Source organism: Zeugodacus cucurbitae, chromosome 2 (assembly GCF_028554725.1).
Source record: "Zeugodacus cucurbitae isolate PBARC_wt_2022May chromosome 2, idZeuCucr1.2, whole genome shotgun sequence".
Taxonomy (NCBI): Eukaryota; Metazoa; Arthropoda; class Insecta; order Diptera; family Tephritidae; genus Zeugodacus; species Zeugodacus cucurbitae.
This window is the reverse complement of record NC_071667.1, coordinates 25,660,945-25,684,084: the sequence shown is the minus strand read 5'-3', so window position 1 is coordinate 25,684,084 and position 23,140 is coordinate 25,660,945. Positions and strand designations below refer to the sequence as shown.

Sequence of the window (23,140 nt, the reverse complement as noted above, 5' to 3'; positions counted from 1 at the left end):
ACCCTAGTATGCTCTGGACATCCGTTATCAGATTACCTTCTCGGGCCTAACATGTTCTGAAAAATACGATGAATAAAAAAAAAACGATTGTTCTGAAAAAGACGTCTAGCGTTAAAATCGCCAAGCACAATTTTGACATCGTGGCGGGGGCAGCGCTCATAAGTGCGTTCTAGGCGATCGTAGAAACCATCTTTGATCACATCGTTCGTCTCTTACGTTGGGGTGTGGGCGTGAATCAGCGATATGTTGAAGAACTTCGCTTTGATGCGGATGTGGCTAGACGGTCATCTACGGGGGTGAATACTACGACTCGGCGACGGAGTCTCTCTCCCACCCCAAATCCAACACCAAATTTGCGCTCCTTTATATGGCCGCTGTAGTAGATGTCACAAGGACCCACCTTCTTCCCTCCTTGTCCCGTCCATCGCACTTCTTGGATGGCGGTGATGTTAGCCTGTAGTTGTAAGAGGACATCAACCAGCTGGGCAGAGGCACGTTCCCAATTAAGGGTCCGGAGATTCCAGGTGCATACCCTGAAATCGTGATCCTTAAAACGTTTGCAGGGGTCGTCATTAAAAGTGTGGTTTCTCTTCCGAGACTCTATTTGGTCTTTCATTGGGGAGGTTTTTTATGTGGTGGGTCCCAAAACCTACGCACAACCGCAGAAGCAGGCTTCGCCTTCTCATTTTAGCTCGCCTTCAAACGGATGTTTGTTGGCTACCCAGAGGATAATTGGTCTAAAACCGGAAGTCGTGAGCTATCTAGATTAGACACCACGTTATAATTAGAACCCGATAAAGAGGAAATATACATGATCTTGCCCATTGTAAACATTTGATTGACAAATATCTCATAGAGTTGGTTGTGTCTCAAGGGAAAAACCCCTGACCTGATGAATATACCAACTTACTAAGTTTTATCTACATATATTATAAAAAGGGTTTTCATATCAAACATGCTCCTTTAAGTTTGTTAATATGAGGATATATGCCATATTCTATTACATTTACATTTACTTATGTGTACAGAAAATCAATCGATCTATCTACACTTCCGCTGAAATTTAATAATTTAACAATTTCAAAGTATTTCCAAAGTATACTCGATGTCTGCCAATTTAAGTGCCAATTGTAAAGTTCACCCACGCATGCATAATAAATCTATTTATATTTGACTTACACACACTGGAGTTTGTTCCGTTGAATATGCAATATTTGGATACACCGCCCACTTCTTGTCAAACAACGCCCACGCTATTTTTCCCAAAATATCATACATGCAGTGATACACAATATAAATTGTTGTCGTTGTAAAAATTTCAGTTTTTATTATTCATCATGCCATCGATTTTATACTCTTCCCTTCCCTTTAAGCTTCTGCACAACTTTCGCGGAATTTTTGTTAGCCTTTAATTCAGCAGTTAAAACTAAATGCTTAAAAAATATATAATTGACAGGTTGGAGCAATAAAAAATATGATATTGGGTATACTCGTAAAATGTGTTTTTGCGTGTGCGTTGAAATTAACGGCATTGCGCGGAAAATATATATTAAAGCCACTTTGTCAGTCACTTTTCCAACAACGCATTTATTTTATTGACTCTATGATTACACTAACCCACTCGTGTGGTTACAGTGGCGTGCAACATAATCATATTTTGTATTAAGCATATATATCATATACAGTAGAAGAAATGAGCGAAAAATATTTTCAAAATTAAAATAATAAATTCAAAATTATGAAAATAATTGTATTCATTATTTATTTATCGAAGAGAGCAATATAAATTTTTAAATCATTATTTATTATTATTTCTATTAAATTGCTTATATATATATATATATTTGGCGTAGGAACCGCTTTAAGCGATTATAGCCGAATCCACCAGAGCGCGCCACTCATTCCTCCTTTTTGCTTTTTGGCGCCAACTGGAAACACCAAGTGAAGCCAGGTCACTTTGCACTTGGTCTTTCCACCGGAGTGGAGGTCGTCCTCTTCCGCGGCTTCCTCCAGCGGGTACTGCATCGAATACTTTCAGAGCTGGAGTGTTTTCTTCCATCCGTACAACATGACCTAGCCAGCGTAGCCGCTATCTTTTTATTCGCTGAACTATGTCAATGTCGTCGTATAAATCGTACAGCTCATCGTTCCTTCGTCTGCGGTATTCGCCGTTGCCAATGTTTAGAGGACCATAAATCTTGCGCAAAACCTTTCTCTCGAAAACCCCAAGAGTCGTCTCATCGGATGTTGTCATCGTCCACGCTTCAGCGCCATACATCAGGATGGGAATAATGAGCGACTTATAGAGTTTGATTTTGGTTCGTCGAGAGAGGACTTTACTTTTCAATTGCCTACTCAGTCCAAAGTAGCACCTGTTGGCAAGAGTGATTCTGCGTTGGATTTCAAGGCTGACATTGTTGGTGTTGTTAATGCTGGTTCCCAGATAAACGAAATTAATTACAACTTCAAAGTTATGACTGTCAACAGTGACGTGGGAGCCAAGACGCGAGTGCGCTGACTGTTTGTTTGACGACAGGAGATATTTCGTCTTGTCCTCATTCACCACCAGACCCATACGCTTCGCTTCTTTATCTAGTCTGGAAAACGCAGAACAAACGGCGCGGTTGTTGCTTCCGATGATATCAATATCATCGGCATACGCCAGGAGCTGTACACTCTTGTAGAAGATTGTACCCTCTCTATTTAGTTCTGCAGCTCGTATTATTTTTTCCAGCAATAGATTGAAGAAGTCGCACGATAGTGAGTCACCTTGTCTGAAGCCTCGTTTGGTATCGAACGGCTCGGAGAGGTCCTTCCCGATCCTGACGGAACTTTTGGTGTTGCTCAACGTCAGCTTACATAGCCGTATTAGTTTTGCAGGGATACCAAATTCAGACATCGCGGCATAAAGGCAGCTCCTTTTCGTGCTATCGAAGGCAGCTTTAAAATCGATAAAAAGATGGTGAGTATCGATTCTTCTCTCTCGGGTCTTTTCCAAGATTTGGCGCATGGTGAATATCTGGTCCATTGTGGATTTTCCAGGTCTAAAGCCACACTGATAAGGTCCAATCAGTTCGTTGACGGTGGGCTTTAGTCTTTCACACAATACGCTCGACAAAACCTTATATGCGATATTGAGGAGACTTATACCACGGTAGTTGGCGCAGATTGTGGGGTCTCCCTTCTTATGGATTGGGCAGAGCACACTAAGATTCCAATCGTCAGGCATGCTTTCTTCCGACCATATTCTACAAAGAAGCTGATGCATGCACCTTATCAGTTCTTCGCCGCCGTATTTGAATAGCTCGGCCGGTAATCCATCGGCCCCCGCCGCTTTGTTGTTCTTCAAGCGGGTAATTGCTATTCGAATTTCTTCATGGTCGGGTAATGGAACATCTATTCCATCGTCATCGATTGGGGAATCGGGTTCGCCATCTCCTGGTGTTGTACTTTCACTGCCATTGAGCAGGTCGGAGAAGTGTTCCCTCCATAATCCCAGTGTGCTCTGGACATCCGTTACCAGATTACCTTCTCGGTCCCTACATGATAATGCTCCGGTCTTGAAACCTTCTGTTAATCGCCTCATCTTTTCATAAAATTTTCGAGCATTACCCATGTCGGCCAGCTTTTCAAGCTTTTCATACTCACGCATTTCGGCCTCTTTCTTTTTACGTCTGCAAATGCGTCTCGCTTCCCTCTTCAGTTCTCGATATCTATCCCACCCCGAACGTGTTGTGGTCGATCGCAACGTTGCGAGGTAGGCAGTCTGTTTTCTCTCCACTGCGGAACGACAATTCTCATCGTACCAACTGGTTTTTTGGCGTTGCCGGAGACCAATTGTTTCGGCTGCAGCGGTATGCAATGAGTTTGAGATGCCGTTCCACAGCTCCCTTATATCGAGATGCTGATGAGTGCTCTCAGAGAGCAGGAGTGCAAGTCGAGTAGAAAATCGTTCGGCTGTCGGTTGTGATTGCAGCTTTTCGACGTCGAACCTTCCTTGTGTTTGTTGACGGGCGTTCTTTGCTGCACAGAGGCGAGTGCGTATCTTTGCTGCTACTAGATAATGGTCCGAGTCAATGTTTGGTCCTCGGAGCGTACGCACGTCTAAAACACTGGAGACCTGTCTTCCGTCTATCACAACGTGATCGATTTGATTGTGCGTATTTCGATCAGGGGACAGCCACGTTGCTTGATGAATTTTTTTATGCTGGAATCTGGTACTACAGACAACCATATTTCGGGCCCCAGCGAAGTCGATCAGCCTCAGGCCGTTTGGCGATGTTTCGTCATGGAGGCTGAATTTTCCGACTGTTGTGCCAAAGACACCTTCTTTACCCACCCTGGCGTTAAAATCGCCAAGCACGATTTTGACATCGTGGCGGGGGCAGCGCTCATAGGTGCGTTCTAGGCGCTCATAGAAAGCATCTTTGCTTATAGTTCAAAAAAAAAAAAATTACATTGACATTAATATATTTTAATCAATAAAAAATCATTCTCAATAAACTGCAATTTTATTGCGCGCAAATGTAGCTATATAATATATTTTTGCGCTTGCACTTAACTTTTACACACACTTATTATCTGCCATATGCTTTGTGAATTTTCTATTACTTTTTATTGTCGAGGCAGCATGCTTGATTTATTGTGTCAAATTTTCAGTTTGAAAAGTTGCTCATACGCAGTGGTGACCCTATTTGCTTAAATTGGCTGCTGCCAAAGCACTGACTGTGTGTTATATACATATATGTGTTTGGCCTTATATGCATAAAGCCTTTCAATTTTGTATGAAGTTAGGCCTTGTTCTGCTCTGCAGTTTACATCGATATTTAAATTGGTTGTTTGAACTATAAAATTGGAAAATATATTTTTTACTTATTTTCCATATTTCTTAAGATATACAGTGTGGTATTAAATATGTTGATGTTGTTTTTGGGAAAAAATTTGAAAATTGTAAATCCATTTGTGATGCCATAGAACAGGAAACCGAAAGGCAGATGAATGTCTGCAGATATTAAAGCCTATTGGTGGTTAATAAAGATAAGTCGGTCAGAATTTGTTTACGATATTTTTTAATTAGGAATAAAAACAGCTTGTTGATTGATCTTTTATTATACTACTGAGTAGGCGAGCCGTACCAGTCAACTCAAGACCAAATGCTCCATAGCTGGTCTCTCTAAGCCAAATAAAACTTAAGATACTCGTTTGAACCCTATAAATAAAAACATACTTGTCTATTATATATAAAGACTCACTGTATTCTCCTTTAATAAGCACAGCGTAGCACACAATCTCTTTGTCAATTTGTTAGCAGCTTTTATGATCTGTACAAAAAGTTTATCATGCGATGTGTAACGTAGCCATTGAATCATAGAAGATTGTACCATTACAATGTGCCCAAATCACGAAAGCAATTTTGAACATTGTAACACATTTCGTATAATACTGCATTTACGAGGGGCCTTTAATGGCATAGATACATGTATATATATATATCACAAATGCAACTTGCCACATTTGTGTTGCGCGCTTATGCAACATTTTACAATTTGTATTCAGTGCCGATGAATGGGTATCATTTTGTTTCGGTTTATTCATTTTCAATTTATCTCTTTATATATTTCATATTTTCCTCTTTGCCATCAGCTTGTAATCAAAACAAATTGTGCAACGATGCACAAATCAACAGCACGCATGAGAGCGCGAGTTGAAACAAAAGAGGGCCAACACAAAAATGAGGCAACAAAATGGCTGCGCAAATATCCGGCAACTTGGTGCGATTGCATTTATGTACATACATATATATTTATATAACTGTATGAATAAATAAATATGTATAAATATTATATATATATTACATTTAGTGCTGCTTCAAATTTTGCTTTGCTCGGACTCTGAATGCGGGCAATTGTAACAGGGTGAAAGTGTATTGTGGGATAAAATGATAAACTTTAAGTGATGATAAACTTTTCATGCATTGAAAGTTGAGAAATAAAAATAATATTCGTATAGCCAAATGTAGATATGTTCCTTAAACTTTCCAATTATGTTTGAAAATGAATAATAACAATTTATAAATAATATCAATAACAATTTTAAAGTCAGCAATAAAAAAAAATCTTAAATATTGATAGGTTAGGTGGATGTCGCTTGCATAAAAAGGCAATTCGAGACGTTTGAAATCTTCACTAACACAAAATATATCTCGTTGATACCCCTTTAAAATGATCACAAAAATTATCGAAATCTCGCACTGCGATCTGTTAAGTCTCTTGCTGCGTACTCTTTGATACATCCATAGTTTTTCTACGGTCGGGATGGACAATGCTTCTTCTATGATTTTTTAAACTCTTGCAACATGTTGTATAATACACTTGTTTACATAACAGTTGTTTGTGACATCTAAAACTAAACGGGTGTTATATACATATATATATATGCTTAAATGGTCGTGGCAGAACTCATACTCAGAACCCAGGCTCCACTGGACTAATTTCAACAAAATTTGAAATGTAATATTTTATTGATATATTGATATCTTCTTCTTCTTCTTGACTGGCGTAGACACCGCTTACGCGGTTATAGCCGAGTCCAAAACAGCGCGCCACGTATCCCTCCTTCTGGCAGTTTGGCGCCAATTGCTTATACCAAGCGAAGCCAGGTCCCTCTCCATCTGGTCCTTCCATCGGAGTGGAGGTCTCCCTCTTCCTCTGCTTCCACCAGCGGATACTGCATCGAATACTTTCAGAGCTGGAGCACTTTCATCCATTCGAACAACATGACCTAGCCAGCGTAGCCGCTGTTTTCTTATTCGCTGGACTATGTCTATGTCGTCGAATAACACATACAGCTCATGGTTCCATCGTCTGCGGTATTCGCCGTTGCCAATGTTTAAGGGACCATAAATCTTCCGCAAAACCTTTCTCTCGAAAAATCCTTGTGCCGTCTCATCGGATGTTGACATCGTCCACGCTTCTGCACCGTAAAGTATGATGGTAATGATGAGAGACTTGTAGAGTTTGGTTTTTGTTCGTCGAGAGAGGACTTTACTTTTCAATTGCCTACTTAGTCCATAGCAGCACCTGTTGGCAAGAGTGATTCTGCGTTGGATTTCCAGGCTGACATTGTTATTGCTGTTAATGCTGGTTCCCAGGTAGACGAAATTATCTACAAGTTCAAAGTTATGACTGTCAACAGTGACGTGGGAGCCAAGACGCAAATGCGCTGACTGTTTGTTTGACGACAGGAGATATTTCGTCTTGTCCTCATTCACCACCAGACCCATACGCTTCGCTTAATTATCCAGTCTGGAAAAAGCAGAACTAACGGCGCGGGTGTTGTGTCCAATGATATCGATATCATCGGCGTTCGCCAACAGCTGTACACTCTTATATAAGATTGTACCTTCTCTATTTAGCTCTGCAGCTCGTATTATTTTCTCCAGCATCAGGTTAAAGAAATCACACGAGAGTGTTTCACCTTGTCTGAAACCTCGTCTGGTATCAAACGGCTCGGAGAGGTCCTTCCCGATCCTGACGGAGCTTTTGGTGTTGCTCAACGTCAGCTTACACAGCCGTATTAGTTTTGCGGGGATACCAAATTCAGACATCGCGGCATAAAGGCAGCTCCTTTTCGTGCTGTCGAAAGCAGCTTTAAAGTCGACAAAGAGATGGTGTGTGTCGATCCTATTTTCACGGGTCTTCTCCAAAATTTGGCGCATGGTGAATATCTGGTCAGTTGTTGATTTCCCAGGTCTAAAGCCACACTGATAAGGTCCAATCAGCAGTTTGTTGACAGTGGGCTTTAGTCTTTCACACAATACGCTCGACAGAACCTTATACGCGATGTTGAGGAGGCTTATCCCACGGTAATTGGCGCAAATTGTGGGGTCTCCCTTTTTGAGATTCCAATCGTCAGGCATGCTTTCTTCCGACCATATTCTGCAAAGAAGCTGATGCAAGCACCTTATCAGCTCTTCGCCGCCGTATTTGAATAGCTCGGCCGGTAATCCATCGGCCCCGGCCACCTTATTGTTTTTCAAGCGGGTAATTGCTATTCGAATTTCTTCATGGTCGGGCAATGGAACATCTATTCTATCGTCATCGATTGGGGAATCGGGTTCGCCATCTCCTGGTGTTGTACTTTCACTGCGGTGTTGTAACTTCTTATTGAGCAGGTCGGAGAAGTGTTCCCTCCATAATCCCAGTATGCTCTGGACATCCGTTACCAGATTACCTCCTCGGTCCCTACATGATAATGCTCCGGTCTTGATACCTTCTGTAAATCGCCTCATTTTTTCATACAATTTTCGAGCATTCCCTCTGTCTGCCAGCTTCTCAAGCTCTTCGTACTCACGCATTTCGGCCTCTTTCTTTTTTTGTCTGCAGATGCGTCTCGCTTCCCTCTTCAGCTCTCGGTATCTATCCCATCCCGGACGTGTTGTGGTCGTTTGCAACGTTGCGAGGTAGGCAGTCTGTTTTCTCTCCGCTGCGAGACGGCATTCCTCATCGTACCAGCTGTTTTTTTGACTTTTCCGAAAGCCAATGGTTTCGGTTGCAGCTGTACGTAAGGAGTTTGATATGCCGTCCCACAGCTCTCTTATACCGAGATGCTGATGAGTGCTCTCAGAGAGCAGGAGTGCAAGTCGAGTAGAAAATCGTTCAGCTGTCGGTTGTGATTGCAGCTTCTCGATGTCGAACCTTCCTTGTGCTTGTTGACGTGTGCGCTTTTCTACAACGAGGCGGGTGCGTATCTTAGCTGCTACAGGATAGTGGTCCGAGTCGATGTTGGGACCACGAAGTGTACGCACATCAAAAACACTGGAGACATGTCGTCCATCTATCACAACATGATCGATCTGGTTGCGAGTGATTCGATCCCGGGACAGCCAAGTAGCTTGATGGATTTTCTTATGCTGGAATCTAGTACTACAGACGACCATATTTCGGGCCCCGGCGAAGTCGATCAGCCTCAGACCGTTTGGTGATGTTTCGTCATGGAGGCTGAATTTTCCGACTGTTGTGCCAAAGACACCTTCTTTACCCACCCTAGCGTTGAAATCGCCAAGCACGATTATGACATCGTGGCGGGGGCAGCGCTCATAGGTACGTTCTAGGCGCTCATAGAAGGTATCTTTGATCACTTCGTCCTTCTCTTCCGTTGGGGCGTGGGCGCAAATCAGCGATATGTTGAAGAGCCTCGCTTTGATGCGGATTGTGGCTAGACGTTCATCCACCGGAGTGAATGCCAGGACTCGACGACGGAGTCTCTCTCCCACCACGAATCCCACACCGAATTTACGCTCCTTTATATGGCCGCTGTGGTAGATGTCACAAGGACCCCCCTTCTTCCGTCCTTGTCCCGTCCATTGCATTTCTTGGATTGCGGTGATGTCAGCCTTTACTCTTACGAGGACATCAACCAGCTGGACAGAGGCACCTTCCCAATTAAGGGTCCGGACATTCCAGGTGCATGCCTTTAATTCGTAGTCCTTTAAATGTTTGCAGTGGTCGTCATCCAAATTGGGGTCTCTCATCCGAGGGCGTTTCTTCCTTTTCATTGGGGGGGGTGTTTTTATGTGGTGGGTCCCAAACCCTACGCACAACCGCAAAAGCGGGTTTCGCCTTCTCACTTTAGGTGTCTGTTGGCTACCCAGAGGATACTTGGTCTGAGACCGGAAGTCGTGAGCTGCTTGAGCGACATGTAAAAGAATCGTTCCTGGCCACTCCCAAGTGAATGACAGTCAGAAACTTTCCTCACTTATGTGAACTTCTACATATGACTCCATCCTCCCTTGATATCATATATGATGTTGGCTACCCAGAGGATACTTGGTCTGAGACCGGAAGTCGTGAGCTGCTTGAGCGACATGTAAAAGAATCGTTCCTGGCCACTCCCAAGTGAATGACAGTCAGAAACTTTCCTCACTTATGTGAACTTCTACATATGACTCCATCCTCCCTTGATATCATATCTTGAAATCCGGACAACCATTCGATTTTTATTTAACGGGCGATTGAGACCGAACAGTGTATTTTACTGCCGAAAGGCTTATTCTTTCACATAAATACGTGTTCGGTACACGTTTTAAAGCAACTTTTAGTTAATTTTTTAAGAGTTTAATAATTTATTTTGTGCTTGTGCTTCGGTAAAGATTTAATATGCCAAATTTCAAAAAAAATGTCCGAAATGCAAAAAAGTAATATTTTGATTTTGGGAAAATAAAAACTGACAATTCATGAAATTAGTAATAGAGTTGGCTTCAGCAAGTCCTCCGCCGGAGAATTCTTAAAAAAAATCGATAGAAACAGGTCTCTTAAGAAAAAATGGCTCTGGATCAAAGAAGAAGACAAATTCAAATGAAAATCGAGTGACGGAACGCATGTGCTTGAGGAATCGCTTCAAAACTGCTTAGGATGTTAAAATGAAGTTATTTGAAGATGTCGGTACAGAAATTTGCGCAAGAACCGATCGTTGAAGGCTTCAAGATGTTGATTTGAACGCTCTTCGAACCGCCAAAAAACGACTTTGGACCTCAAAAATGCATGAAAACCGTATACGATGGGCAAAAGATCATGAAAATTGGAGTCATCTTGATTGGCGAAATGTTCTCTTCTCGGATGAATCAAAATTTAACCCTTCTTGTAGCGACGGCATGTCGTACGTAAGGCGGAGAACTTGTGAGTAGTTCAAGGACGAATGTCTTCAATGAATCGTTAAGCAGGGAGGCCGCCGAATGGTCTGGGGATGGTTTTTTTACCATAGCCTTTCACAACTAGTCCTAATAGATGGAACCGTCATCGGGTTTAAGTACCAGGAGACACTTAAAACGAATTTAATACCCTTAATAGTGGACCATTTTTCATAAGCGGATGTATTTTTCAGGATGACTCTGCGCCATGCCAGCGTGCCAAAATTGTAAGTATGAATTTTTTTGTACATCTAGAGGTTATTGCTATAATTTAAATTACAAATTTTATAATTGTCCTTTCATTTTTCTTTCAGGTGAAGAATTATTTATAAGAAATCGGGGTTTCGACTTTATAGTGTTCAGGTAATAGTCCGGATTTCAATCAAATTGAGAACTTTTGGTTTATAATGAAGACTCAGATATCACAGAAGAGACCAAAAACTTTAGCAAAATTCCATAGAATTCTCGAAGATGTGTGGTATAACGGTATCGCAGCAGGAACATTACAAATTCTGATAAATTCAATGGAAGAGCGGATAAAATCCGTTATAAAAAACAAAGGAGGTTCGACAAAATACTAATTATAATGTTTTTGTATCAATTAATGTTCCCCTTAAATAATACCAAAAAAATTTTTCTTTAGTGTAAAGAACAAAAAAGATATCACTGTTTATATTGTTAGCTACCAAAATGATAAAATATCTAAAATTAATTAAAATAAATGGAAGTATAAGTGCAATCAACAACACTGACTTTGTTTACACTTAATACTCAATTATTCTACATATATTATTGTTTTAAAGTAAAAAGTTTAAACATTTGGCTAAAATAATATGAAATAACTATGATTTTTTAGTTGTCCGGATTTAACTGTCCGCTACTGTAAATATGAAACCAATAAAGATATTGAAGATACTGAACATGTGGACCTCATTGACTAATTTTCCACTAGGAATATCTGTACATTAAAAAAAAAATATAAACATATTCAGATTAAATATTTTCGGCAAATATGTTTATAAATCTCAGAAATAAGTCTGTTATTACCAAATTATAACCTTTCCATACAGCCAAATTAATTGTTCAATTAAAATTATAATTGAGAAACCAGTGTTTGCCCATCGTACTGCCGGCTACTCGATAATCGATCAGCTGTTATACATTTTTGTTTTGCTTTTTATAAGAAGTTGTTAAATTTCTTCAACTGAGTGCTATTTTATTATTTATATCCAGCAGCGATATCTACCGTCGATCAGCGTGAACAATAACTCGCAGGCATATAGCGTATAAGTAATTACAAATTCAACTCGATTTTAATTAAATTCGATTATAAATTAATGTAGAAAGATTAGATTTTTATTTTGTATGATAAAACGATCTAAATCAGCACTTTAATCGAGCAAAGGCCGGTTAAGTGATCAATTAGCTCCTGTGCGAAAAGGCTATACATGAGATATCCACATATTTTCTTTTATCGTTCTTTGTTTTTTAAATACATTTCTTGATAAGATAGCGAACAGATAAATGGGGAATAGAAAATCGCTAATATAACATCATATAAAATTGTTAAACATGTCACTAAGCTGAGGAGGCGTTAAGCAACATATTAACTTAAACAAGTTACCATAATCGATACCATATAAGCTGTAGTTCTATATACAGTAATCCCCGCTTAAGTGCCCCCTCTGAACATGCAAGACTTTTGAGACACTTAAGCGGGAAAGGCACTTAAATGAATCCCTCTTAAGTGCCTCGAGGTACTTACCAAGCCTTTTCTCAAATATTTTGATCTAAAATTTTTTCTTTTAGAATGAAAATCACAATTATTTCTTATTAATAACAAAAATACTTATTAATAACAATAAATATGAAAAAAATAAAAAACGGTATATATATTTTCCTTTTGACAATTCTCAGCGCATTAAATGCCACAAGGCACTTATAAAAAGGCACTTAAAAGAGAAAAATTGCAAACAATTTTGTATTTGTGGCTAAAATATTACAGGCACTTAAGCGAGCGCTCTTAAGCGGGGAATTTTATATGTAGATTTAGAGAAAAAACCGCAAAATATTGTCACTTAAGAGGGAAAGGCACTTAAGAGGGGATCACTGTATACGGGTGTTCGGTTTAAGTAAAAGAAGTGGGACCATGTATACGTCCAGCATTGCTCATAAATTTTTCAGGCATCTATTACGTTGTTACAACAATAATGGACTCAAATCTAAACGTTTTCTGTTTTTTGGTAGTGAAAGATTAGAAAAATTCCTTTAATTGCAAAAGAAAGATTAAGTCGATTTAGCGCTAATTAACAAGCTAAAAATGACTGGCGTTCGCCAAAATTGTCGGCTATAGCACAAATTAAAAGTTTATGGTTTAATTTAATATCAAATGAGACTTTTGCGCAATATCTTGGCCATCACAAACGCAACCAAAAACGCGCGTACAAACTCAGTTACAGCGCAAACGGAAATTCCATTAAAATTATGAAGTGAGCGCGTGTTCGACAGAAGTATATGCAGCGGATGCCCCTAGAGTTCAGTCAAAGTATGCTGAACAGAGTGTGCACTAAGTTTCTTGCAAATATAGTGCGCCAGGCTGCACTCGACTGTCAATGCCAATGTGCTTTGGTACGTGCTTCTCTGGTTTTGGCGGCACATCGTTTGGCATTCGCGTTGCAAATGCTCTTCCCCATCGCTTCGCTACCGACTACCATTGCTTGCTTTCTTAAGCTCAAAGTCGACTATTACTCATTATAGACTAAAAGTTTGCTGTACTCATGTTAACTTGAGTTTTAGCTAGTAGTGCTTAAGTAGTTTAGCGGGGAGGTTACTCATACGTCATGTATGTCCCTTCAAACACATCGCACACATAATTGCAATGCAAATGCAATTTTACTAAAACTGTTTTGTACTTACTGTTACGCTTTACTGATCTTAATAAATCCATCATTCGAAATAATAAATAATATATATATTTTAATCTTCTTCTTCTCTTTACAGGTTGGTTGCCGAGCGTAATCTTATATATATAAAGTGTCTTAAATTAATTACATAATTTACATACACAAACGCAAACAAGGCTGCAACACACATACTCATACATCTAATCATAAATTTTGAGTGAGAGCAAATAAAATCCAGTAAATCATTTGCTTACTTACATACATACATACACATTATAACGCTAGTGCAAACTACAAAGAATTTCAAAAGTTTCCACACTTCTCTTTTATTGTTTATAGCGCTGATATCGAAACTAGACATATGTATGTATGAATTAGTAGAATTAGTGAATATATAAAAATTGAATGAATGTCAAAAAAGCTTATAAAAACATAAGTGCATTGCATACAAACGTGTACATATTAATGAACAAATGCTTTTACATATATAATGTCAAAGAATATTAATTGTATATAAATAAATAGTTGAAATCTGTTAGTCTGTTCTAAATGTGCCTGAACTTGATATTTGCTGGAACCAATCATATCCTAATTTCAACTCTGCTCCGCTAGCCAACACCCCTAGATGTGTTATTGCGGATTGGAAATGCCTGCATGCAGCCGAATCAGTGCTAGAAGCCTCAGCTGTCAATAAAATGTGCGTCCTCTAAATATCTTGTCTATAATACTTATTTGCTTATAATCTTCTGCAAATTTAATATATTTCATTATCTGATACTGTGTACTCTTAAGAAAATTTACTCGTATGTATAAGTGGAATGTATGTATGTATTGCAATGTCTACTATACTTAAAAATGTATGCTTCCAGCTTTCCGATATCTGCTAATATTTGTATCCAAAGTAGCTGAAATTAGAGAAACAATTTTTAAATTTTTAGAATTAAAAAAATAAATTTTAGTTTTTAAAATGTTTCGAATTCTAATTATTTTTATTAAGTAATTAAAATTAATAATCATAAATAAATTTTTTTAAAATTAATTTGCTTAATTATTTAATTATAGCAAAATTAATAATAAATCAAAAAAATTAAATAATGTAATAATATGTACCAAATAAGAATACAATTTATTATTCAATTATTTTAAACTATTTATTTATTAAATTTGAATTATTCATAGTTAGAATATTTATTAAAAATTATCTCTGTCTGAATAAAAATATTAAGAAAACAAAGTGTAAAAACATTATCACTTTTTGAAATTAACAAATTAAATTTTCTAATTGTTTTTCTAATTCCCTACATTTCAATTTTATTTTTTTATTCATATTAAACTATTGAATGCTTTCTTATCTAATCTACTTTTATCTAACACTTTCTATACTTTTCATAATTAAGATAAACTAATTAAGAATATTAAGAAATATAATTGTTTAATAAATGTAAGCGCATTCATATTAAGCAATATCTTATTATAGATTATACAATTTTTGATTATCCATAATTTTATTCCATTCTTATATTATTCTTGTGTCAACTCTAATTCGAAAATCGATGAAAATATTCTCTAGTCCAATATACAAAACTATTGAGTTGGTGCAGGGATATATTGTCCTTAATTAGGCATAAAACAATCGTTCTAGTTGGCGAACCAGTGCAGTATATTTCAAGCAGAAGTCCAACGCACCAACCCGATACTCTAAAGTTAACGTCTACTTAGACAGCCAAGCAGCAATCAAGGCAATAACCTCGTTTCGAATATCGGCCAAAAGTGTTTTGAGTAGCAGGGCAGCAGTGGAAAGTGACGCCAGGAATATGCGGCTACACTTATACTGGGTGCCACGTCATAAACGCACCGAGGGCAACGAAATCGTAGACGGGATTGCCAAGAGTGGTGTACCGCTGTCACCCGAAAGCATGATCGACATCGGTAAACCCACTGTCTGTATGACGCCATAAACTCGTGCATGATAAGAAAAATCACAGCGCGCTACAAGCATTTACCGCGTTGTAAAACAGTAAAGTTCATGTGCAAAGCTGTAGATTGGAAATATTCAAGGTTCTTAGTGACACTCGATAAAAAGGGCTGTAGGACCGTGTTTGGCATTCTTACAGGTTACAGCCTAATAGCGGCACACGTCTATAAAGTTGGGCTGTCAGATCGGGAGGAATGCAGGAAATGTCAAGAGCGGGACACCAAAGAAACAGTGGAGCATCTCTTGTGCGTTTGTCTTGCGTTAGTGAGTCCCAATTGCTTGTTATTTAGAAACGGAAAATCAGAAAAACTTCTCTGAAGATCACTCCATAAGTTCTCAATCGGGTATATGTAAATTTATTGACTCCGAGTCTCGGTCGATTAATGCCCGCGAGGTTATTTTTATTCCACATTCAACTGCGCCGAATCACAAATTGGCCCTTTCTTGCAATGAGAAGTATACGGATCAATCAATCGGGTCAGTTTTTCTTCGACGACCAGGAGTTTTTCATTTCATGTTCATTTTTTTTAAAGTGACCGAATAATAAATAATTATTTTTTATTTTAATATTTTTCTTTCTTATCAGTAACGGTAGATAAATACATGCAATCTATTATTTGTTCAACTAAATTGGTTAATTGATCCCTTAAACGTCATTAGATAAGTGTAATTAAGCGAAGAGTACTGCAAATATGTACTGTTGGGGACTTATTAGAGCTACACAATTTAAATACATATGTAGGCTATAGATGTAATTAATATAATTTTAAATAAAATATTTTAATTTTTATAAAAATGTCATCCAAATAACAAAAATGTCATCCAAATAACTCAAACTAAAATAGGTATTATCGTTAGCAAATAAAATTTAAAAAAATGGTATTTACTCCACAATAATGAGCACTTAAGTCCACACGACACACTAAACACCTTACGACTACTGAGAATATTATTAAATTTTAAATCCTCTACTACTCTTTACTTTCAAACTGCATCGAAACAATTTCATCTCTTTAATACTTTTACTCTTTCCACTTTTTTACTCCATTTACTCTTTCCAACTAAACAATTTTCAATTATTTCCAAACTATTAATTACTTTATTTTAAATTGAATGTGCATCGGAATGTGATTTTTTAGAGAAAAAAAAAGAGATAGCAAATAAAATTCCAGTAGAGACCGCCACCAATGCTTGAATGTGCAACCACTTTTATTTGCTACGAGTTTTTACTGCTTCAACATAACCTAAAATAAATTAAAAAATAAATAAAAATTGCGTGCAAATTGAGTTTTCATTATAAACTTTATGCTACACAAGTAAATAATCAACAAATTAACGCAAATACCGTTATTTACGCATTGCATTCTGCGTATAATTCGCATTCGATTCAAACAACTTCAAAATAAAATAAATTCAATACTAAACAAAAATAATCAATAAACACAATCTGTAATAATTATTTTATTCCAAAAAAATCTAACGAATTTCCTCAAACAACCAAAACAAATACCTTACACAACAACAACAACAACAACAAATAACCGCAAAATGTCGCGTGAAAACTCGCCACGCCACAGCATACGACGGCGTCATAATCAGCATCTGCAACAACAACAACAACAGCAGCAGCAACTGCCACATAGTTTACAGCAAATAGTAATAACACAGCAACAGCCACCCATAATGGAGCATGTGGAGCAGCAACAGCAACAACAACAGGAGTCGCATGCCGTTAGCGCTGCTGGCGCAGGCGGCGCGGTTAGTGGCAGCGGTGGCAGTGGCGCGCCCATTTCCAGCTCCACCTCGAACATTAGCACCGCCATCGATGAGGGCAACGGCAATGGCGAGAACGCCATACTGCCGCCACTCACCGGCCCCGGCCCGAGCAGGCAGCGCTCGCTGCGCGACCGCCTCAAAGACGGCATCACCGGCAGCTTCTCATGGCAGTAAGTTGGTTTTCAAGTTTTTTCTTCTTATTTTTTCGAACACTTTCACATAAATTTTAACAATTTCTTTGCACAAATTTATTTGGTAAATTTTCACTTTCTTGAGTTATTTATGTAGCTTTTAATTAATTGCTAGCTCTTGAATTGTTTAATTCGTTACAGGCGTGTTTAGATACTTCTTTTTAATTAGCATTAGAATTTGTTATTGATTTAATATTAGAAACAGTAGACAACAAAAAATTTGATGATTTGAACTTATAGATTTCTAGTTTGTATATTTGAATATTGAATTTACATTTTATATTATTATTAAGAATTAAGGTTAATGGTAATACAAACAAACTACTTAAGGGGTTATATACAGTTAGAGGGCCGAAAAAAAGTGAATTTTCCAGAATTTTTCTGAGAAAACTTTTTAATTTATTGATCCAAAAATTTATCCAAAAATCCGAAATTAAAAAACCAAACAGATTTCGTTAAAATAATGTTAAATCTAGTAATTAATCGAAGGAATAAGCAAAATAAAATTTGTTGACAAAATGGAGGTTTCTCAAAAAAAAAAATCGATTTTTCACCGAAATTTCGGCCTTAAATTGTTTATAAAAAAATATTTATCGGAGAGAAAAAATCTACGATTAATTACTAAAAAATATATTTAAGAAGGTCGTGTTAAAATTTGAGACTAATCGGTATAGCCGTTTTCGAGTAATGTTGGTCACCGACTTCGAAAACACCATTTTGAGAAAAACGCGTTTAAAGTTTGGACCTTGTACTTAAAAGCACTCTGAAATGCCTTTTCAAATTTTTCATTTGCTTGTAACTTTGAAAATATTCACCGGAACGATATGAAATTTTCTGTGTGTATTCTTAAATATATGTACATAAAGAAAATGAAATAAAAAAAAATCGATTTTTTGAAAATTCTAACTGTATATAACCCCTTAAGGGAAGTACGGAGAACTTTTTAGGTTAGCTTTCGGTAGGTCTTTAGAACACAATTGTACGAGTATATGAACTGTAATATAATTACGGTACTATTAAATATTTTTTATCTTGGCACTGTCTTTGACGCTAAAGTAAAGTAAGAGTGTTTTGAGTTGATCCTAAAGTGGAAAGTAACTTGATAGAAAAAATTTTCTCAAGAAATTTCGTCATCCATTTCCGGAAATTGCCGATACCAGCAAAAAAGAAATTTCGCCCGGTAATCATCGAGTTTCTTTTGAAGGTAATCAATCGGAGTGGTTTGCTTGTATTTCCATTAATCACTATAACAGAAGTTAGTAAAACTTTCATTTATGGTACATATTTGTAAAATCAAAAGTGTTAAATTTATGTTTAATTAACGTTCAAAATTCAAGGTAGTAGTTTTCTTTAAAAATTCGCAACTGTGATCGTAGTTTGATTCAAATTAAGGAATTTCACTAGATTTTTTTATACAATTGCACTTGTCGCACAAATGATTTTTAAGCATTTTTAATTTACACTTTTTAATTTCACTGTGCAATACTATATACATGTCAAGTTGTTTACTATTTGCACTGTACTGGAAGCACGTGATCCCTTAGGCTAAGCGCATAGTGGAGCACAGATCAGTTGAAAATTCAACAACATATTTACAGTGCAAAGCGAATATATGCGACGAATTTATAAATTTGTTTTATATACTATTTTGGGTTCTCCCTTCTTCGCTCTCTACTCCGATTTGTCTAGGTGCTTATTTAAAAAAAAATATTATATTTAAGTACAAAATTACGATTTTAATTACAGTATACGAAAAATAATTATTTTTTGGTGATTTCCTTACCAGGGTAATGATTCCAATTATTACATTTTCTACAATTACTTATTTCAAATGCTAAATACCAGTACATTTTTTAAATATGGTTAAATGATTTATTGAATAAATCATTTCTGCATACCTAGCAGATCTTGGTAAGAAGCATAAAGTGTGTTAATAATGAAATATTCATTTAATAATCAAAAGATTTTATATAATGCGACATCATATTCATCATAATATAGGAAAATCGTATCAAAGTTTTTTCTGCACGGGGGAAGTTTTGTTTTGAAGTGGAGCCAGAGTCCAATTACTATTGGAAATCGTATTTCTGGCTAGATTTCGCTCATATTTTTCAAATATATTGGTAATGGAAAGGGAACTAGACTTAGGGAAGTAAAAAAATCTTTTATGTTTTATCCTTATCTATTTTAAAATTCATATTCTTACATTTTGTTACGGCGAATCATGTTCTTAATCGAATAGTATTGAACTTAATAAAGGAAGAAATGAAGGAAATTGTACTTAATGATGGAAGCAATTTGTGAGAGTATTCAGCGGAAGGATATTTGAAGTCAAAATTTAATCGATTTTGTTGAACCCAATAGAGTATTGGCACAGTGTGCCACAATATATTTGATTCTATATATGCACTATACAAATTTACTTGTGTACATTTGCACCAGGATTAAACCTCACACCCACCCTTTGACAAATTGATTGACAGCTCAAATTTGTTTATATTTGTCTTTCACACACCTGGAAAATGCATTTCGTTTAGGGGGTTGATTCTGTGGCTCAAAATGCCTCATAAGCGTTAGACGAAATTTATGTAGGTCATCAACAAAATTAATGCAACATAGTTGTTTTGGCTAGACCCATATCAATTCTTACGAATTTTACATTTACTTAGTGTGGACCCATATCCACAAATCAATTAACGGTGACATTATATTGGAGATTGATCCACACATATTTATATGCACATTTATACATGAACGAATCGATGAAAGATATTACGATACTGGTTTAGTTATCGAAAAAATCAATGCTGAATATTTAAATACTTCTTAACATACACGCTTTGTGATGATAAAGATTTTTTAGGCGGCGGATGAGTGCTGAAACAACTTTTGAAAAAAACGTGGAAATTTACTACTAGCTAATGATTCAACAACTTTTGGCCCACAAAAATACAATCAGCAGGAAAGTACGACAGGCCCTATAGAGCCTAAAACCATCACAAGTATTGGTATCGAATCAGATTCACAAATGTGATTATAATTTGACGACTTAGGTGAAGAGTTTTGACTCGGTTATAAAAAAATGTTAAGAAGCTATGTCAAGTAAATACAGTTGAACTTCCATAACTTGAACTTCTATAACTCGAAGTTCTCCATAACCCGAACTCCTGAATTGGCAAAAAAATAAAATTTCACACAAATTTCCTTCCGTAAAACGGAAGTCTTTCTAACTCGAAGTTTTGTTGTGGATTTAGGTGATTCGAGTTAGGGAAGTTCAACAGTAATTTATGCTGATGGAACAGTTAAGTTTTGGTGCTATATTCGTGAGATAAAGACGGATATGCTGGATAGTAGCTGCTGTAAAGAATTTTTTCATTTTATACTTTCATTTTGTTTAAGATTTGAAAAGTCGGCTGATACATTTTCTTACAGATATTTACATATCTTTATATATATTCGTGTGTAAGTGTATGCGTTGACTTAAAGGAACATAATTGTTGTTGTTTTCAGTCTTTTGCTGTCGACATGCAATAATTATTGTAGTTGCCAACTCAACTCAGCTCAAGTACTTGTGATTCATTATGGCGATTAATTAAAAGCTGTGATCTCAACGCTTTGTTTGGCGGCGTTGCCTCCATTGCGTGGACAGCGACGATGCGGCTTTAATTACATAAGGTAAACAATCAGTTGGTGGCTTATTAAAGCGAAGCCGGTTTCGCGCACGCACCCTTTGCTTAAAAAAAAATGAAAAATGTATATATAAATATATATGTATGTATATATATCATATGTGTTTGTAAGTACCGCTATCAATTGTTGCTCCATGACACGCATTACGTGCCAAGCGCTTGCGTTATTGCCGTGTTTGCGTTGAGCTGTTAAGCTCATTCTGCTCACAATGAATGGCAAAACGTTGACTTTACTTCTTGTTTCAGTTGCTGTTTTTGTAGTTTTAATAATTGAGCCTCTTCACCGTTTTGTAGTTTTACGCGTATTTCCGTTGACTTTGCGATTTACTTCTGTCGCTTTGCAATCAAATGCGGTTTGTGCGCATTGAGAAAAAAATAACTGTTTACTCAAAGAGTGAGAAATAATTGATTTGTGTGTGGCGAGATATTTAAATAGTGCGAACACAAAATGAGAAAAAGAAGAAAAAAAGAAAGAAAATAAGCGATAATAAAATAGTTCAAGGTTGCCTTTATAGTTCAGCTGTTAATTATTAATGAGTTCAGCGCGAACGAATGATTTTTGCTAACAATTTTGATTTATTGAATTTTGGGCGGTTGAGGGGGTACTTACATTACATTACTTATTATGTGTATATTGTAATTACATATATTAATGAAGAGAAATTGAATTAGTGTAATTTTGATGAGGTAATTAATTAGAAGTGTGGCATTGTTCATCGAAAAGTTATCGATATTGGCCATAACTTTTCAAGGCCCCAGATACTGATATATTACATACAAAACGGAGGGAAGTTTTTTTGGTATAACTGTGTGCCTCTGTGCAAGAAATTGATAAAATCGGGTTTTAATTTCCCTTAGCTCCCATATACCTAATATTAGGTTTTTCAAACATCCGGTGAGTTGTATATCGTATATATCGCTTAATATGTGAGATATGACAGCAAAATTACGTGAACACTTTATTTATAGATATAGTGTAGGTTGATAGCGAGATTGAGTCAAATCGGTTCAAGAATTACCTCTACCCTCACCCCTTACAAAGAGGTTTTCTAAAGGGATGCTAGAAAAGTTGACCGATAGGGACAGCAAACGTCATATTTTTACCGCTTTTTTGACATATCCTTCAGTAAGGTTTGCCATTTCATCATTGAAAGATATACGATCCAACAATATGTCGAAATTATTAAAATTTACTACCGAAATTTGGAGCAGTGACCTCAACTTTAAGAGCGCTACGTCCAATTTATGGTCGCCATAGTCGTCCTGTCAGATCAACAATTGAGCGTCTAGTGGAAAAAATTTAATCCACAGGCATAGTACAAAATGTTGCCGTCCCAGTGAGACAAAGAAGTGCCCGTGGTGTCGAGAATATTGTTGTCTCTAGCGCATCAATAGAGGAAGCCAAAAATAAGTCTCTCACACGTCGTTCTCAAGCGTTGAGCATCTCTGTGACGTCGTGGTGGTGAATTACAAGGTCAAATTGACGCAAGAATTTGATCACCTGAATCCCCAACATATGTTCGTGAATTGGGCTGAGCAACAACTTGAAAATGATCCGGAGTTTTATCGAAAAATCATCTTCAGCGATGAACAAATTACTATTTATGGGCCGGCAGCGTCATTGGCCGTAATTCTTCCGTGATGATCAAGACCGGCACGTTACTGTGAATGAATATCGCTATCGCGAAATGATAACCGAATATTTTTGGCCCAAATTGGATGACATGTATTTGGACAGTATGGTGGTGTGGTTCCAACAGGACGGCGCCGCAAGCCACACAGTGAATGTCACAATCGATTGAAATTGCAGCAGTATCAGCCGATTTATATGTTCGGTTACACTCTATTATTCCAAATTAGGAAGTATATAGATGGCTTTGCATGTAATATGTGAATAACGTAGCCACATATACAATTTA

At 37.1% G+C, this 23,140-nt stretch overlaps 1 protein-coding gene across 1 annotated transcript in view; it reads left to right on the top strand.

The window, feature by feature from the left end:
- The window catches only part of LOC105213140 (AT-rich binding protein), a 47,504-nt gene extending 29,989 nt beyond the window's left edge, over nt 1-17,515 (top strand). The window contains exon 3 of the mRNA XM_054225435.1: nt 16,705-17,515. Coding sequence (XP_054081410.1) covers nt 17,114-17,515 — 402 coding nt within the window. The 5' untranslated portion in view covers nt 16,705-17,113. The remainder of the gene's footprint in view (nt 1-16,704) is intronic.
- Nucleotides 17,516-23,140: the final 5,625 nt, after the last annotated feature.